The following is an 18,255-nucleotide window of genomic DNA, read 5'->3' as shown; positions in this document are numbered from 1 at the left end:
AGACCAACGTGACATGTTTCGATGTAAGGAGGACTTGAGTGGTCTGGCTGCTCAGCCCCAAAGGTCAACAACAAGCACTCAGCCATTTCTCCTGGGTCACCAAACTGTAACCCGCAGCAGAATTAGGCACATGGGCTCAGGGCATTTTCCTACTCTGGGAGGTAGGTTTGCATGAGTAGTCACTAGTGAAGGTGTGCCAGAAAAGAGCTGATTCTGCTTTAAACATTCTCTGCTTTACCTCGAACCTGAAGGAAGGGGCACAGACTTTACTCCTTTATAAACTCTACATGCCAGAAAACCAACCACAATTTCATAGAGAACAGATACCACGTGACAGCTAACTAAAATGCTTTGAAGCCAGGACTATTTTCACACCATGTTCACTTTCCACATTGTGAAAAGCTGTTCTAAGAGACTTACACAGACACACGACACGGCATGTGGTAGGCATAATCTCTGAACCCTGAGTGCAAGTTTCATTCTCAGAATGTAAAGAGGACGGATGCCGAAATGATAGCAATAATTTTACAAATAAAATGTTAAAGTTTTGTAAAGAATGTTCCTTCAAAAGAGAACCAGAAGAGAGGGACAGGGAAGACAGGCTGGGTGGGGAAGCTTACTGGGGATGGCCATTCAACTTCCAACCACTCCCTTTGGCACTGACTTTGAACGTGTTCCTAAAATGTATTAACTTTCTAACGTCTACACTACAGATAGTTTCACCTTTCTTTACCAACTCAAGGGCACACTGATGAACAGGCTAGACCGAATCTGTATCACCTGAGTGGTCATGCTTTCTTGGCCTGTGCAAAAGCAGTGGGCTCACTGTCAGGACACATCTATAGTGTCCATTCTACCAACTCCTAGCTACGTGAGGCTTGCTAAGGAAAAGTTTTCACTGGCCTCAGTTTCTTTATCTCTAAAATGAGAAAATTTCTCTCATGATCTCACCTGTTACAAAGATTCAGTGAGTCAACAAACATGAGAACTCTGGCTACAGTATGTGGCATTGAGAAAGCAAGTATTAAATCTTTCCTACTTCTCTAGCCACGTGACTACGGGTCTGGTCTATTACCCATTCATTCAACAAGAGTAAAATCAACATTCAGAATATCAGCTCTGTGTTGTGCTTTATCACTCTGAGGTGGAAACCAAAATGTCTGATGAGCAAAATCTCTTATTTGTGGCCCAGCTTAGCAGAGATGTACTTAAATCTCTCTGTGGGGAACAGTTTCATTCAAGCGCTGGTGCTCACAGTAAGGGTGGGTCAGAATATGGCCGCATTTATAACAAAAACTTGCCATGCTTCCCCTCAGGAATGTTGGCCGTCTTGCCCAGACAGATGACTGGGATAGTGAGGATACAGTGTGAAGATGAGGAAAGAGAAACCAGACCAAGTTCAGAAGGGCCCTAGGGAAATAAGAACCCCACAGGTTCTGGCTGGTGGGATGGCAGGTTTAAAATCATCCCAAGGGAGATGTAGGAAAGAGTCAAGACAGGAATAGGAAGGACACTCCGCCTGGGCAGGGATCATATCACACGATACCACACTTTTTCATGTGAGGCCTAGCAAAAGTGGGGGGGGGGGCACCAACATTTGACAGGGGACAGAAGGATGGCTGAAACGGGGTTTCAGGCTAACAGCTAACAAAAAATCAACCTCGGTACTCCCCATCTCCAAATTCTCCTAGTTCCAAATAGAAGGTAAGCCTTCTTGTTAAACATCACACTAAATACTTCTCTGTTGCATCTGCTCTGAATTTCCTTCTCATTCTCAGCATTTCTACCTCCCTTTCCAGAATTTACATGCCTCTAAGTCTGCACAACTACTCCCCACAGTGAATGGTGATGGTCTCTTCTCCTGGTTGGACCATTGGCAAAAACAAAAACAAACAAACAAACAAAAAAAACACCTAAGAGTCTGGCTATAGCTTCCCATTCACGTTCCTCTATGTGAATGCCTTTGTGAAGAGTTCACTCACTCTCACCTGGACATGAACACTGCCCAGTATCAGTCTCTGCCCAGTAAAAAGGTTGCATCAAGGTCCACTTTTATAATTCCAATGTCTTAGGAAGTGGTTTAATTTCACTTTAAACTCAGACCCAACGTCATCTACTTCCTCCTCTGCTAAACTCCCAAATGGTGTCACCATTCTCTATATGTCAAGTCAGAAACGTCAAATCTCCCTTTCTGGCACTTAAAATCCTATCAACTCACCTTTCTCAACAATGCTCAGAGTCATCTGGACCCACCTACTCTCTTTAATGTTACTGATGATTGTTCTTTGATACAACTCCTCCGACCACCTCTGTGCCCACAAATGAGAGTACGTAACATTTAAAAAGCACCACATTAAGTCTTTTAAAACATCTGATATTTCTGATCCATATATGCTGTTATTTCTTTGTAATTATTATGGTTTTTTTAAAGCACATACCTCTTTTGGTAAAGACACTAATTTATTTCTGTCTGCATTCAAGTTGCTCAACTTCTTAAGTTTTCCAATGCTCTTAGGTAAGGTCTGTTAAAATAACATTTTAATTATTAATTTATTTTCAGAGACGTGACTCACAGTAAAACAGATCTTCTCAAGGACTTAAAGAATATAATTTCATCCAGCAAGAGACATAGCAGTTCTTCCTGAATATCAGACACATTAAAGCTCATTTGGAAGATGTACAATGAAATATTCTGCATTTTTGTTAAAACAGGAATATGTTTCAATAAAATGAAGTCAAAGGCACAGACCTGGGAACAGAGAAATACCTAGTAAAGAGGTAATGAATGTTTTTCAGTGTTAAAGAATTTGCACCTCAAGATTCGTCCCTTAACTATCTGCACCTTGGAGAACCACACTGGGAGAATGGCCTGGATGACTGGAAGCCAGACGGCTAGGGGAAATCAGAACCCTGAGCACGGGTGCCGTGAGTGGCACGGGGACAGCAGCATGGGAACAGGAACAAGGTGAGCAGGGTGGGAGGAGTGGGGTGCACAGAGAACTATAGGAGCCAGGCAGTACCCTGATGAAGGGGGGAGCTTCAACACTCTGATGCAAGCCAGGGGTGAATGAATACCGTTTTTATAAGTGTTGTGATTACTATCTGTAAGCCTGAAACCACAAACTAGGATGGGAAGGTTAGGTCACTTCCACTACAGCCGCCAGAGGAGGCTGCCGGAGGAGAGATGTGGCCAGGCTCCCCGACCAGCTCTGTGTCCTACCCACTCATGCTTTTTCTGCTCTTCCCACCTCAAGAACATTACTTATACTTTTTATAAAAAAGGAGAAGAGAAGAGGAAAAAGAAGAAGGGAAAGTAGGGTAGGAAATACAGGGACAAAATACAGGGAGAAAGGTAGGCAAGTAAACTGAAGCAAAAGCTGCTACAAGACGACAAAGAGGAAAAGGAGAAGATGAAGTAATAAATGAGGGCCTGATGGAAAGCAGAGGAAGCGGCAGGAAGTGAGAGCAAGCGAGACTGCCCCTGGTAGGTGGTGTAGGCCAAAGCTCTGCCCTTGGTAGGAAGGAAAGCCCGGCCCAAGGCAGGGGCACTTGCAGCCACCTCCATCCCCAATTTCTAGGGCGGGGTAGGATCACAGACCCACACCCAGTCCTCCAGAGAGCACTCACGCTAACCACCCCCCACCCCCTGGTCAACCACCGTTTTCTCCCCTTCTCTCTCTCTCTCTCTCTCTCTCTTTCCATTTACTCGAAGAGCCCTGAGAGAACGTTTGCTCTGGCGGTCCTCGGACACCATGGCAGAGGCATCAGTGGCTCATTTCTGCACCTCCCTGGAAACCTCTGTAAGGGGAGCTTAAATACCATTCTCTTCACTGAAGCAGGTTAAAAGCCAATCATCTTTATGTCATGCATTTGCTTTACAAGTCCCTTTTTTAGATGTAACATGAGAAAAGTTCCATGTAGCCCACCCAAATTGTAAGCAGAATCTACCCTAATAAGTCTTGACATATAGAAAGCACACTCTATGCGTCCATTTGAACGTGCAAGCCACACTCACCAGGAGCCGATTTTCTGTAAGAACTAATTCAGTGAGGCTTTCACAGTCTCCAACTGCTTCAGGCAACTGTGTGAGTCTGTTCTGATCCACTTTCAAGATCGACAGTTTCTTTAGTTTTCCTGGAAAAGCATTATTTCAACTCATTAGTTACAATTGTCTTCCTAATCATCACTTGGTATCTCTTATCTGCTGTTCTTTTTTGTTTTAAACACTTATTCATTTTTTTTCCTCACCCAACTTTTCACATTATGAAACCACATCATTCGCATTTAGATCACTAAAGGTTGAGAGTTAAATGTTATCAGAACATCAGAAACAGTCAGCAATTAGAAACAAATCGTTTTAAAAGTCATTACATAAAAATACTGTATCAAAGCCGGAAAATTTACAGAAAAACAACCAGCTAGCTCTTGATGCATCTTTAAGAACATGAAATGTATCATGTACAAAGGAGAGAGGCTTTCATTGTACTCCAAGAATCGTCCTCACCAAAAACAAAAAACAATAAAGTACAATTTATTCTATCACCTATGAATGAAAATGCCTCAGTGAAGATTCCTACAATGAAGTGTTTCTAGGTATGCAGAAGAAAATGGCAATCTTTGAAAAGCCACATGAAGAACTGAATGTATTTCACTCAGAGCATAAAGACTAGACTTTCTGGTGATGCCCGCAGGCCATGGAAAAGAAGAATGGAGTGACCACAGCATCCTCAAAATCCCCACTGAGTGAAGGAAAGCCTAAGGCTTTTGGATTCTCATGTTCAACTATAACTCAAGGGAATGAAGCTACAAAGCAGACATCCTCACTATCTACTGAGAGAGGCTGGCATGATGCTACAGTCCCCAGTAAAATCAGAAAACAGCCTGTATCTTAAAAGAGACGTCAAGCCGGAGAAAGGGACATGTTGAAAAAATTAACCTGCCTTGTGTGTGGTCACAGAGCAAGGCAGGAGAACTAATGGATTCTTGAGCTCTTTATTTAGCATCATCAATAACCTACTAACACTGTCCCCAGAGGCTTTGCAACTGTCTTCACTGGCAGGAGAGGCACACTGAATTGAATCGATAGATTCCCCCCCAACGGAGTCTCCCTAACAGTTTTCTGGCAAGTGGTCTTGCAGCCTCTCTTTGAACACTTCAGTTGACAGGGTTCCCATCCCTTCACTAAGAAGCCCAAACTAATTTGTAGCCAGTATTTCTCTCCGATCTTTTCCTTGCGCTCACTTGAACTAGAAGATGTAACACATTGACCTCTCTTCTCCACAACAGCCTTCCAAGTGCTTGAAGTCAGCCATCTGACACCTCCTACTTCCTATGCCAAGCAACTAAATGTCCCCAGTGCCTACAAACTGTTTGCGGTGCCATGTATCACTCTCACCCAACATCTCTACCTAGAGTCAAAGTCCCCATCAATTTTCCAGCCAGTCTGAAGCAAAAGGCAATGTCTGTGTTCCTGCCAAGATGCTATTATCAGTTACTGCTTTCATCTTGACCAAATAGCAGAAAGGAAGTGGTCTTCTGTCATATAGCTTCTCCAATTACTGAAAAACTTTCAGAAACTTCCCTTGATATTTTGAATAAAAGTCAAAAAAAAAAAAAAAGGTCAAAGACAGCAAGCCTATGTTAACTATTTGGTTAAAGGTAGTTTCTTACAAGTTCTAAGTGGCTTTGCTATGGTGGAGCTCCTGGTCCGTGTCTGTTTACACCCTCTCTGCGTTTATTTTCTCAAGCTGAACTGCATGCCTTTATGGTAAAGGAAACGTCTGGACTAATTTCTTTTTAAAGGAAACAGCATAGGATGGTTAAAGGAAAAGATTATTCTCAAAGAACTATAAAAGGCTCAACCCAAGCACACCATTCTTCCCTAGGTCGTGCATAAGGTCAGGGTGACTTTCTCATAAACTGTTAGGGTGCTCATGGAGAAATCTCTCAGTGACTGCTCACATGCCTGAAATATATTCTATTATTCAGACTAATCTCTACGGAAATCACTGAAAGGAGATGTGGGTGAAATAGATGAGTTGACATTAGAAGTAACAACAGGTACAACTGTTACCAAACCAGGAGGACAGAAATAACTGCATACTGAGAAACTTCAATCGTATTGAACATTCTTTGCATTCCTTCTTTAAGAACAAATAAACAAGGAGACTAAAGGACTCCCATCCCCAGCATCTGAGAGTGGTGATCAAAGGAGTGAGTCCCACAGGCTCAAGACAACAGCCAACATCTTTAGAAGGCAATTCCTTTCGATACTTACCGATGCCATCCGGAATCATTTCTAGTAAGTTCTGGGAAATGACTAAATCTGTTAACGAAGTCAGGCCACTGATTTCTTCAGGAAGTCTCTCCAACCTGTTTTCAGATACATCTAAGCACAGCAGATTCTTCAGATTTCCTATTTCCTACACCAGTGACACAGAAAAAGAGACTCATGCTTCACCCTGCTACAGTACAGAGGAATTTCTTACAGGGATTTTTCACAGTCAATTCCCAAAGCAGTGCTGAGGATGTTTCCTTAGTGTTTATCTATAGGAGGAGGCTGGAGTGAATTTCCAGACCCCCTTCCAATGAAAACGGGAAGCTGTATCAATCACAGACACGGAGCTGGGAGGGATGCCAAGCTCCCCAACTTCAGGCAGGCAAGGAATCATTCTCACTTAACAGATGAAGAGACTGGCACCAAGAGAGGACAAATGACTGTAGGGTAACATAATTAAAAAAAAAACAAAAGGAGTCTGGAATCCAGTTCTTCAGGTTTAGAATCAATCCCTTGGGTAAGCAGCTTAGAATTCGGGGTGACCCTGAGATTTTCTCTGTTAAGAGACCATCTCCTTTTTATCTCCCATGACCAGTAGTACCTGTTACAACAAACATCAATGTGACTGCACCCCGGCAATACTGGGGCCTCCAGACCCACTGACACCTTCACCATCGACAGAAGAGAGAAGCAAGCGTACTGCTTTCAGAGACAACAGGCCATCCAAGGAGTGGAGAAAGAACCTCAAGGAGTCCAGCGTTCTGTTCAAGAGGTATCTTACCTTCCATTCACAAAATACATATTTTCTCTTTTATAACGGCCTCCACTTTTCCGGTCCCATTGCCACTACATTAAATTCCCCCTCTCACCTAGACAGCTAGCTCCAACCGTGAGACACTCCCTGTCCACGTGTGGGCTATAGACTGTTGTTTCCATATTTCCCTCCTGGAAACGCAGCTAGCTTTAAGCATGTAATCAGACCACCCTTCTGCTAAAAAAATTAAAATGTCTAGTGGCTCCTTGATGCCTACATAAGTACAAATCCTTCAATCTATACTTAATTTGGTCTGATCTACTTTTTCCAGTTCCTCTCCTACCAAATACACATCCTCTGAACCCGCCCCTGTAATTCCTGCCTGGAGGAAACCACACTGCATTTCTATTGATTTCAGGCCTGACCCTTGACATTGTTCTACCTTTTCATTAATTCCTCTTAACAATGTTTTGCACTGACAATAGGAAATGACAATAGGAAAGTAATTCCGATTATTTAGACTATCTGATGCGTTGAGTCCTGGTTTAATAGAAGTTTCTTTTTAAAAAAATTTTTTTTTTTTTTTTTTTTTATTAATTTTTTTTTTTTTTATTTTATTTATTTTTGGGACAGAGAGAGACAGAGCATGAACGGGGGAGGGGCAGAGAGAGAGAGGGAGACACAGAATCGGAAACAGGCTCCAGGCTCCGAGCCATCAGCCCAGCGCCTGACGCGGGGCTCAGAGCCTGACGCGGGGCTCGAACTCACGGACCGTGAGATCGTGACCTGGCTGAAGTCGGACGCTTAACCGACTGCGCCACCCAGGCGCCCCTTAAAAAAATTTTTTAATGTTTATTTATTTTTGAGAGAGAAGGAGAGACAGAGCATGAGCAGGGGAGAGACAGAGAGAGAGGGAGACACAGAATCTGAAGCAAGCGACAGGCTCCAAGCTGTCAGCACAAAGCCTGATGCAGGGCTCAAACCCACGAATCACAAGCTCATGACCTGAGCCAAAGTTGAATGTTTAACTGACTGAGCCACCCAGGTGTCTCAACAGAAGTTTCTAAAGAGGGATGAATGAGATGTTTAGATAACCATTTACAACAAGATCATTGGAGTTCTAATTTGTGTTCGAGATGTGGCATTTTGTACACAATCATTTACACACATCTGTACACACATACATTATTTCCCCATCATGTCCCAGAGCTGGTGTATTACTTTCCTGATAACCTCATGGTATTTTTATTCCCTATCCTCTGACTCCCAAAGTAACTGGAATTCTCTCAACAAGGATTTTGCATGATTTCCTAGAGAAATCTCCGTATTAATCAAACCTTCAGTTGCTAACCGGTCTCCTTTCCTCAAACGCAGCAAAACCTCAGAAACAGACTCCAATTAGTTCCTTACTTCCCTTAGTTGTGAGGTCATAGTAAGTCCAGTGCTATAAAACTACAACCATACCCCAGAACTGAGTACTTTCTCCTAGTGTCAGACTCCATGCGTTAATACAGCATTCCTCATGAAGTGCACAGCCCCATCACACCTGCTTCACATGACTGAGCAGACACCTAAGCATCTGAATGGCTTTAAACTATGGGCACCTTGGGGTGCCTGGGTGGCTCAGTAGTTTAAGCGTCCGACTCTTGATTTTGGCTCAGGTCATTATCTCACAGTCGTGATATCAAGCCCTACAGCGGGCTCTGTGCTGGGCATGAAGGCTGCTTAAGATTATCTCTCTCTCTCTCTCTGCCCCTCCCCTGCTTGTGTATGCGCACGCACGCGTGCACACACACACACACACTCTCTCTCTCTCTCTCTAACACATAAAATATCAGCACCTAAACCATCATGAAATATACCCAAACTTTAAAGACTGGCTGTTAAGAGGGGTGCCTGGGTAGCTTAGTCAGTTGGGATCTGACTTTGGCTCAGGTCATGATCTTGCTGTCCGGGAGTTCAAGCCCCGCATCAGGTTCTGTGCTAACAGCTTAGAGCCTGAAGCCTGCTTCAGATTCTGTGTCTCCCTCTCTCTCTGCCCCTCCCCTGCTCACACTCTGTCTCTCTATCTCAAAAAAAAAAAAAAAAAAAAAAGACTGGCTATAAGATATATCCAAGAACAAATTTCAGTAATACAATTAAATTATTAAATTAAATAAGGGGAAAATGCTTGTTTTTTATTGTTGCACTTGTTGGTTTACATTTCTTTCTCATGTAACCAGAAGGCAAGACTGCTTATTAGGGCTCCACAAGGGGACTATGTATTTAGAAATCCATGCAAGACTCCATTTCATTTGGAACATGGTTCTTACATTTGGTAATAGTAGGAACTTGAACACCCTGATATACCAGCTAAACCATAAGCATTATTTGCAAAAAATTTAAATAAAAGCTTTTAACATTTCTTTAACATCAACTATTACAGTACAGAATGTGGTCACAATCATCCCAAAGCATTTGGCACATCACAATGAGTGGCAGAAATGGATACCATCAAGAATCAGGGGTCCTGATAATTTACAAATTTACTGGGCTTGAGGTAGGCCACATGGGGAGCAAGGATGAAATAAAATACAGACTTCACAAACTAAAGGATACATTTGCTATCTTTAGAAATCATGGGTTGAGGCTTTCGATTTTTCTATGGCAGTGTAGCGTGAGTGCTCAATATATTTTTCCAAATGTGCTTTTTCAACCATTGTTTCTGGTTTTCAAGATCCCTCTTCTAGAAAATCTCATGCAGAAGCAGGGAATGCATGAGTGGTGGTTGTGGTTGTTTATTATTTGGAGGAAACAATGTAAAACCACCACTTACCTGAGGTAATTCTGACAGTTGATTTCCATCCAACCAGAGATCCTTTAGATGTAAGAGAGCTCCAATTGATTCTGGCTGAAACAAAAAAATAATGTTATGGTAACAAAGATGCAATGTTTATTACTCTTCCACTCAGAAAGAATCCTACTTCAACAGTCAATAAATGGGTACCATAGAGGAGGTTAGTTGGTACTTCTCCAATACAAGTCCCCCATCCTTCAAACACTCCCAAAACTCTCCAAGAATGCTGGTGGGAGGCACCTGGATGGCTCAGTGGGTTAAGTGTCCAACTCCTGATTTCAGCTCAGGTCACGATCTTATGGTACATGGGATGGAGCCCCGTGTCGGGCTCTGTTCTGACGGCACAGGGCTTGCTTGGGATTCTCTCTTACTCCCTCTCTCTCTGCCCCTCCCCCACTGTGCTCGCTCACATGCTCTCTCTCTCTCTCTCTCTCTCAAAATAAATAAATAAACTTAAAAAAAAAAAGAATGCCGGTAGTTTCCACTGACACGCATCATATCTAATACTGACCCTCCCCACCCCCACATAATTCTCAACCTGTGTGTGAACTGGAACACATTCTCTAGTATTGCCAAGCTGTGTCTGTGGAAATATATCCCTACAGATCTCCCCTGAAGTATATTTTGATCATATCTGAGGACAAAATTAAATCTAAATCTCTCATTAATACAGACTTACCAAATTATATATTTCATTGTTTCCTAAATCAAGTTCTTCTAGTCTCCGCAGCTGGGTAAGAGAGCTATTTAAAAAAAGAAATAAAGGAACTCTTAGAGAGTATTTAGAAATGCTGAGCAATACAGTATCCCTCACTTGGACTAGTTTCCAAAAATAAGACTCATTTGGATTGCATGGCAGTAAATATTACCAAGGAAAAACTAGTAAGGGAAGGCAGGCATCTCCCAAACTTTCCAAAAGACACAGAATCTCCTTGTGACAAAGTATTGTAATACTTTTTTTTTGATACATGAAGAAATTCATTTAGTACAAAATCCCCTCTTATCTTCCCCATAAGACTCACTCAGGAAGATATGTGAGAAGATTCTCTCTCAGTTCCAGGGAAGCCAGGTTATAAAGACTAGAAATGAACAGAAGAAAAACATATAAGGAAAATTCCTAAGATTCTTCTTCCCATTCTTCTTCCCCATACATACACTCCACAAGTAGCAATGCTTAATAAAACCTTCTATGTCACGTCTTCCTAGGAGGAAAAATATCTATAACCAGTACTTGTAAATCCCATTAAAAAGCATATTCTCTACTCCCAGATTTTAATATTAAAATAAAAAGAGTAGCATCATCAATGTAAGGCACCCTCGTTTAAATACTTGTACATTTGATACGTGAAAAAAAAAACTCACTAGTCATTAAAGACCGTCACACCCAGAACCAAGATAGAAGTCGAATATGTGCTTCCAGACTCCAGAATGTCAAAAATGTGCCGTTACCATAAAAACAGTAGTGCCTTTAATCTCACAAAGGTCAGTGCTCTTCCTCCAAACATTAGTAAATGACCATCCCTGTTTGAAAGCAGTGGGCCTCTCGGTCCAGAGGGCCCACGTGCTCTACTTAAGATCACAAGTTCACAGAGCACCAGGAAGCAACACTATGGAAATGATGGCCATTTAAATGCATCAGGGATAGGGTAATAGCGCACCTCACATGGTGCCTGGAACACAAGGCTGATTCAGTAAATGGGAGCTGTAATAGAGTTGCTTTTATTCTTACTAAACCCCAGAAAGTGGCGCTCTCTTCTGCACTCTCTCCAGCCTCTCGGGTGTAATCCACGCCTATTAGGCACATGGTGAAAGGAGACAGATGTTTTCCTCTAACACTGATTATCTGGGTCGAACCTTCCCAGGCAGTGGCAATTCCGCAGCACCAGAAACCTCACACACCCAGGGGACATCAGCGCTGGCACACGTTACCGATTCAGTGATTCGGAAGGTGGACGATTCGTCTATTACCCCACCAGGCACCACACCAAGCAAAAATTCAAGCTGTTGCTCACATCACCACAGTCACTGTCCAGATTTGGAGGACTTTTATGCGTGAGCGCACAGAACACAAGGAGTCAAACGTTATGCCGACACTCTAATCTGCCTTAATCCTCCACTCTCCTTCCAACGTTAAAAGCCAGAGTCACGGGTACTAACAAAGCTGGTTTCATAACATCAGAAAATGTAAATTTGATTGGCAGAGTGTATGTACATATTTAAAGACTGTTTGCCTGAAAATGTATCTTAACTCTGTGATGAAATGCACACATTCTGTATCTCCTTCAATTTTAGAAAATGGAATATTTTTCAGAGTGGAAGCAAACAAAACTCTTCACAATATATTTTTTAATCAAAATCCCTACTAATAATTATAATTTAATACCAACATTGTTAAAAGAAATGTAGGCTGATGGGAAGATTAAGCAATGTAGTTTTACTTTCCATGGGCCGAGTGTTCACACAGAAGGAACGAGAATGGGAAGGGTGGGGTGGGGGGGAGAGAAGGAACCAGCCAGGATCTATTTCCAAAAGCAACCTGTGGATGAGGATGATAAGTACATTTTTAAAGTCTCAGTAAAAGCAAAAAAAACAAAAAACAAAAAACAAAAAAAAAAACAGGGCTTTGCTTTTAGTTTCCATGTAATCCGTGGCCAGTTTTATCAGGGAGGTGGGAGTCATTTGGCTATTTTCACATTTATATTTTAACAATCACTGATGAATTGACATTTTATCTACTCCACATTCATTACTTTCATGCCAATTTCGATGCACTAAAGACATACACTAACAAAGGAGGAAAAAGTCCTTTGCTTTACGAATGTCACCAGCAGGCATCTTCGAATGCATCTTTAAAAGCAGGGTTTTGGGTTTTTTTTAATGTACCATTTTTCATTTTTTTTAATTTAGTTTTGAGAGGGAGAGAGAGAGAGAACAAGCAGGGGAGGGGCAGAGAGAGAAGGAGACACAGAATCCAAAGCAGGCTTCAGGGTCTGAGCTGTCAGCACAGAGCCAGACATGTGGCTCAAACTCACTAACTGTGAGATCATGACCTAAGCCAATGTTGGATGCTTAACTAACTGAGCCACCCAGGCACCCCTAAAGGCAGTTTTATGCAGGCCTTGAAGTGTTGTTCCAAGGTCTGTGGCTTGGGCCTGAGGCCTCCTGCCTGACCCGACCACCCCTCCTGCTACTCTGGCAGGAGGCACGCACCCACAGGGGCTCCTGGGCTCCTCACACACACCACCTCTTCATTAGAAACAACCCAGCTTGGTGACGACACATCCGTGACAACAATCAGGAAAGTGACGCTTTGTATGAGTTCCATTAGAAAGTGGCAAAGGCATAATTCAAGTGTGGTGGGAAGCCAAAACTCCCACCCTCACCCTCCACTGCCTTGAGGCAACTCGGGGACCCTCCATTCCCTTCTTTATAATTTAAGTTTTAAAAGCACCTATCAATATGGGGCAAAGAGGCAAGTCTTACCTTCTTAGCCATACCAAGGACACAAGGATTTTTGTTGGTTTATGTCATTTTAAAAATAGGACACACATTTTTAAGTTATCTTTATATTTTGTCTTGAGGGTCAAAGGCATAGGCCACAGTCACTAAGAGCACATAATGCTTGAACAAAAACACTGCGAAAATGCCAGCAGACTTTTGGACATACAATTCTTGATAATGTCATGTTAATGTTCCCACTGCTACCATGCTAGCACCCAAGTAAAACATCCTGTTAACTGAAAAGGTTCTAACTCCAGAACTTCTCAGTTTCCACTGTTTTTGGATAGTAGGGAAAATGGAAACGCATGGGTCTTAACAGCAGCAAAAAACACCATATTTCTGTAACCTTTCAAAATTCAAAAATTCATTTAAAATGAAGTAAATAAAGCAAGAGCCTTTCTAAGGGAATACTTCACCATAACTTTAAACTATTTAAAACGAAGGAACTCGGACATTACAATCAAGCTCTAGGGACCCAGCAATGAAAGGGCGAGTCTGGAAAGAGCACACAGAGTCGGGGAGGTAAAAGTGTGAGGCCCAGGCTCCAGTCCTGGCCTGTTCCCTCCCTAAGTAGTAGCTGGATTGCTCGACTCAAGTGCTTTACCACTCTATCCCAAGTTCCCTTAAAATAAACATATTCACATCTACTATGGCAATTAGGGCATAATGTATTTTCCCTTCAAGTCCAGTGAGCCACTTTTGTCCCTCATTTCCCTGAGATAGTCCCTACCCCTATGCATAGTTAGGTACCTTACGAGTGGGCATGCCCTGAGTCAGGTTCTTCTGAGAGACTGCTCCAGAATGCTATTTTTTTTTTTAATTTAAAAAACATTTTCTAATATTTATTTATATTTGGGGGGGTGGGTAGGGGCAGGGAGAGACAGAGACAGATTCCGAAGCAGGCTCCAGGCTCCGAGCTGTCAGCACAGAACCCAACGTGGGGCTCAAACCCACGAACCGTAAGATCATGACCTGAGCCCAAGTCAGACACTTAACTGACTGAGCCACCCAGGTGCCTGTGCACAGGATGCTATTAATCATCCCCATTGCAGAGGACTCCTTGAGGGCAGGTCCCACGGATGGTGAGCTGCTGGCATCAGCCAACTCTTACAAAGATCAAAGTTGGCTAGTCCCGGAGCCAGTGCAGAATCCTACCAGCCCGCTCCAAAAGGCAGTTCTCCAAACTCTTCTAGGAAGAGCTGACATGAAACGAGACCTGCCTGAACGCAGATTTAGACCAGAGAAATTAATACAAAACTGAGTAAATGAATGAATGATCTCCCTTCTTAGTCTTTCAGAATACAGGATCTTCCATCCAGACTTCAGGATACTGCCTTTCCCATCAAGGCAACCTATTGAATGCAGCACAAACATCTCTACATCTCTTACAGCACCTAAAAAAACCAAAACCAAACAAAACAAAAAACAACCAACATGCTTTGCCAAGCGCTGGGCTAGGGGATTTGAACTCAGTTCTGTCCATTTCTGAGACCAGGCTCTTAATCACCAGGCCAAGAGAAATAAGGAGGCTCAAACTCCATATGCATTTATCAGCCATTTCAGTTAAAACATGATTATCACAGAGGAAAAAGAAAGCATCGGGTGTTTCTGATACATTTACAAATGTGAGAAAATAAGACACTTGAGAGGCAATATGAGAATTACTGGTCTTTAACACTTCGACTACTAATAATGGCATCTGCAGCTTACTGTAGGACAGATACTGTTGTAAGTGCTTTACAAGATTCAGCTTTGTGGATGAGAAAACTAAGGCATGGAGAGGGAACCTGAACACGGTCTCACACAAATGAGAAGGGGCAAAGCCAGGATTTACCAGGGAATCTGAATTTTTATCGCTATCTCCTGCTGTCCTTCACTCTTGAGTCGGCTTTGTGAACGGCTAATACGATGAAATACATAACGTAAACCAAAGTATTCAACAGTAAATTTTCCTCCCATATTCCTCCCTCATCTATCTAGTTTCCCACCACTGAGACCCTTCTCGCTGGAAATCACCCCTTTTTGTTAGTTACCTATGTATTCATCCAGAGTTTTCTTTTCATGCCAAGACAAGGAGATACCCTCCCCCTTTGCACATACAAGTTATCCCACACACGTCTAGCACTGTGCTTTCCTCACACAGATTTTTGTCTCACTTATTATTTGTACACATCAGTACTTTTTTCTTTTACATAATTGCATGGTATCTCACTTCTATATACACCTTAACTTTTTAAACCATTCCCTCATTCACAGATACTTCACCCTTCAATTTTAGTATCTGGCAAATTAAATTTTTGTGTAATACTGTTAGAATGACCTCATCCTCCTCCTACAAAAATATGAGTTCTATTCTCCCTATAACTCCCACCATTTCTATCCCCAAATGGGGTAAAACAAAATAACAAAAACCAACTTAACAAGCTCTTACAGAAAAAGAGTATGCTTAAAGCATTTCTTCTCAACACACTAGTGCTTAATGTTTTACAAAGTTCATGATAACAGGCACAAAAGTTACACTCTTTTATAAGTCAGAATGTAGGCCAACTGTATTTTTAGGATTCTATTTCAGGGACTGGATGAGTGGTTACTTTAAAGAATTTACATCTGTTCTCCACTATACTTTAAAAATCCCCTTTTAATCCACTAAGACTTTTTTTTTTTTTTCATTTTTGGTGGTCACAATCATTTAGAAAGTAAAGAATAAAATAAATTCAAGTAGCCCAAACAAATGGCAGTACACTATGAAACCATTAAAATACAAAATCTACCAACATTGATGGCAATAACATTTGACTGGAGAAAAATCAACATTATTCAGGACAGGGAAAGTTGCTTACACATCTGTAAAATTTCTGCTTTCTTAGTACCAAATTAGGACTTAAGAAATCTCTGGTAACAAATTTCCTTATGGTGGCTTTGCTCTAGAAACTTTTCTAAAAACCTTTTTGTTTTTGAAATAAACATTTTATAGGAATTCCTAGGCCTCAAAAGAGAGCAGTGAATATGGTAATAGTTTTCATAATGAAGATGTGTTCCTTACAGGCAGCACGCACTAACACGATATGGAGAAGCAGCCTGGCACTAGGCCCGATTAGCAAGGGGCCACGTGGTCCACTTAGTTCAAGCCCAAATTAAGGTCACCACTCCCAAGGGTAGCAGACAAACTCAGACCCACACGCTCTACTTCAATCTACCAGGGCCCATCTACTTGCTCTACTTCTGCTAGCAAACTGTCATAATTAAATGTTTACTGATGACCATTTTGGGACTGGCAGCTGTGTTTCAGGCACTGTGCCAGTCGATTATATATATAGTCCTTCCCCTTTAAGAATGCTATTTTTTTGAGGAGGAAATTTAAACAGAGATGTTTGGATTCATTTAAACTTCTTTTGTTTTCTTGTTTTTTGACAGTATGTTTCTTTAATGGCCCAGGATAAGGAATCTCATGGAGACAGATACACAAAGTAAAGACAAAGGCTGCCAGAGGCTTCCCAGACTCTCAAAATTCTCCATGATTCGCACTGGGGTTTTGTATCATCTCAGCCTTGCCCCCCACTCCTTGTTACCTGCAGGTCATAGAGGCTGTGGCTGTGTGTACCCACCTGGTCACCAGGTGTGAGTAACGGAGGCAAAATGACCTCAGCATGTTACTCATAGGCTACACTACAGAGTTATTTTCTGCCAGAACAAACTACGTCAGGCTCCCAGGTACAGTCTCATCCTTCAGCAAGACCAGGCTTCAAGTTGGCCTAAGATCCATCATCACTACCTAATTCTAGAAAACTGTCATCCCCCAAAAGGAAATTCCATACCCATCAGAAGTTATTCCTTATCCTGACCCTCACTCCCCCCAGCCCCGGGCAGGTACTGGCAACCACTAATCCAATTTCTGTCTCTAGGCATTTGCCCATACTGGACATTTCATATGAAAGGAATCATACAATATGTGGCCTTTCCTCCCTGGTTTCTTTTACTTAACATGTTTTTAAGATTCATCCCGTTGTAGCATGTATCGGTATCCCCATTACTTTTTTGGCTAAGTATTTCATTATATGAATATACCATATTTTATCAGTTTGTCACTGATGGAAATTTCAGTTGTTTCCACCTCTTGGCTATTATGAATAATGCAGCTACAAAAATTCATGCACAGGTTTTTGTGTAGGCAGGTTTTAAATTCTCTTCGATACATATAACTAGGACTGGAACTCCTGGGTCATATGGCAACTATGTTCAACGTTTTGAGGAAGGACCTGCTCCCTCAAAAGAGGGGCTTCTTCATTTTACATTCCCACAACAGTGTATGATGGTTTTCAGTGTCTACACATCTTCACCAACATTTGTTATTGTTTTTGCTTTTTAAAAAATTTATATCCAAGTGAGTTAGCATATAGTACAATAATGATTTCAGGAGTAGAATCTGGTGATTCATCCCTTACAAATAACACCCAGTGCTCATCCCAGTAAGGGGCTCCTTAATGCCCCTTGCCCTTTTACCTCACCCCCCACCCAAAACCACTCCAGCAACCCTCAGTTTGTTCTCTGTATTTAAGAGTCACTTATGTTTTGTCTCTCTCTGTGTTTTTATATTTTGTTTCCCTTCCCTTATGTTCATCTGTTGTTGTTGTTTTTTTAATTAGAGTTAGTGGGTCTGAAGTGATATCTCACTGTGGTTTTGATTTGTATTTATTTGATGACTAATGATGTTGAGCATCTTTTCATGTGCTTATTGGCCAATTTGTATATCTTCTGTGGATAAACCTATTCAAATCCTTTGCCCATTTTTATTTCTTATTGGGTTGTCTTCTACTGTTGAGTTGTAAGAGTTCTTTATTCTGGATACGAGACTCTTATCAGATATATGATTTACAAATATATTCTCTC

At 41.8% G+C, this 18,255-nt stretch overlaps 1 protein-coding gene across 3 annotated transcripts in view; it reads right to left on the bottom strand.

Annotated features, from left to right (window-relative positions):
• Positions 1-18,255, bottom strand: part of LRRC1 (leucine rich repeat containing 1) — a 133,924-nt gene that overhangs the window by 19,282 nt on the left and 96,387 nt on the right. For all 3 annotated transcript variants that reach the window (XM_060615767.2, XM_060615768.2, XM_060615769.3), the window contains 6 exons: positions 10,890-10,946; positions 10,547-10,610; positions 9,847-9,921; positions 6,278-6,422; positions 4,016-4,134; positions 2,439-2,522 (listed from right to left, as the gene is read on the bottom strand). In XM_060615767.2, the coding sequence (XP_060471750.1) occupies positions 2,439-2,522; positions 4,016-4,134; positions 6,278-6,422; positions 9,847-9,921; positions 10,547-10,610; positions 10,890-10,946 (544 nt within the window). The remainder of the gene's footprint in view (positions 1-2,438; positions 2,523-4,015; positions 4,135-6,277; positions 6,423-9,846; positions 9,922-10,546; positions 10,611-10,889; positions 10,947-18,255) is intronic.

Source organism: Panthera onca, chromosome B2 (genome assembly GCF_046562875.1).
Source record: "Panthera onca isolate mPanOnc1 chromosome B2, mPanOnc1 haplotype 2, whole genome shotgun sequence".
Classification (NCBI taxonomy): domain Eukaryota; kingdom Metazoa; phylum Chordata; class Mammalia; order Carnivora; family Felidae; genus Panthera; species Panthera onca.
This window is presented reverse-complemented; position numbering and strand designations above follow the sequence as displayed.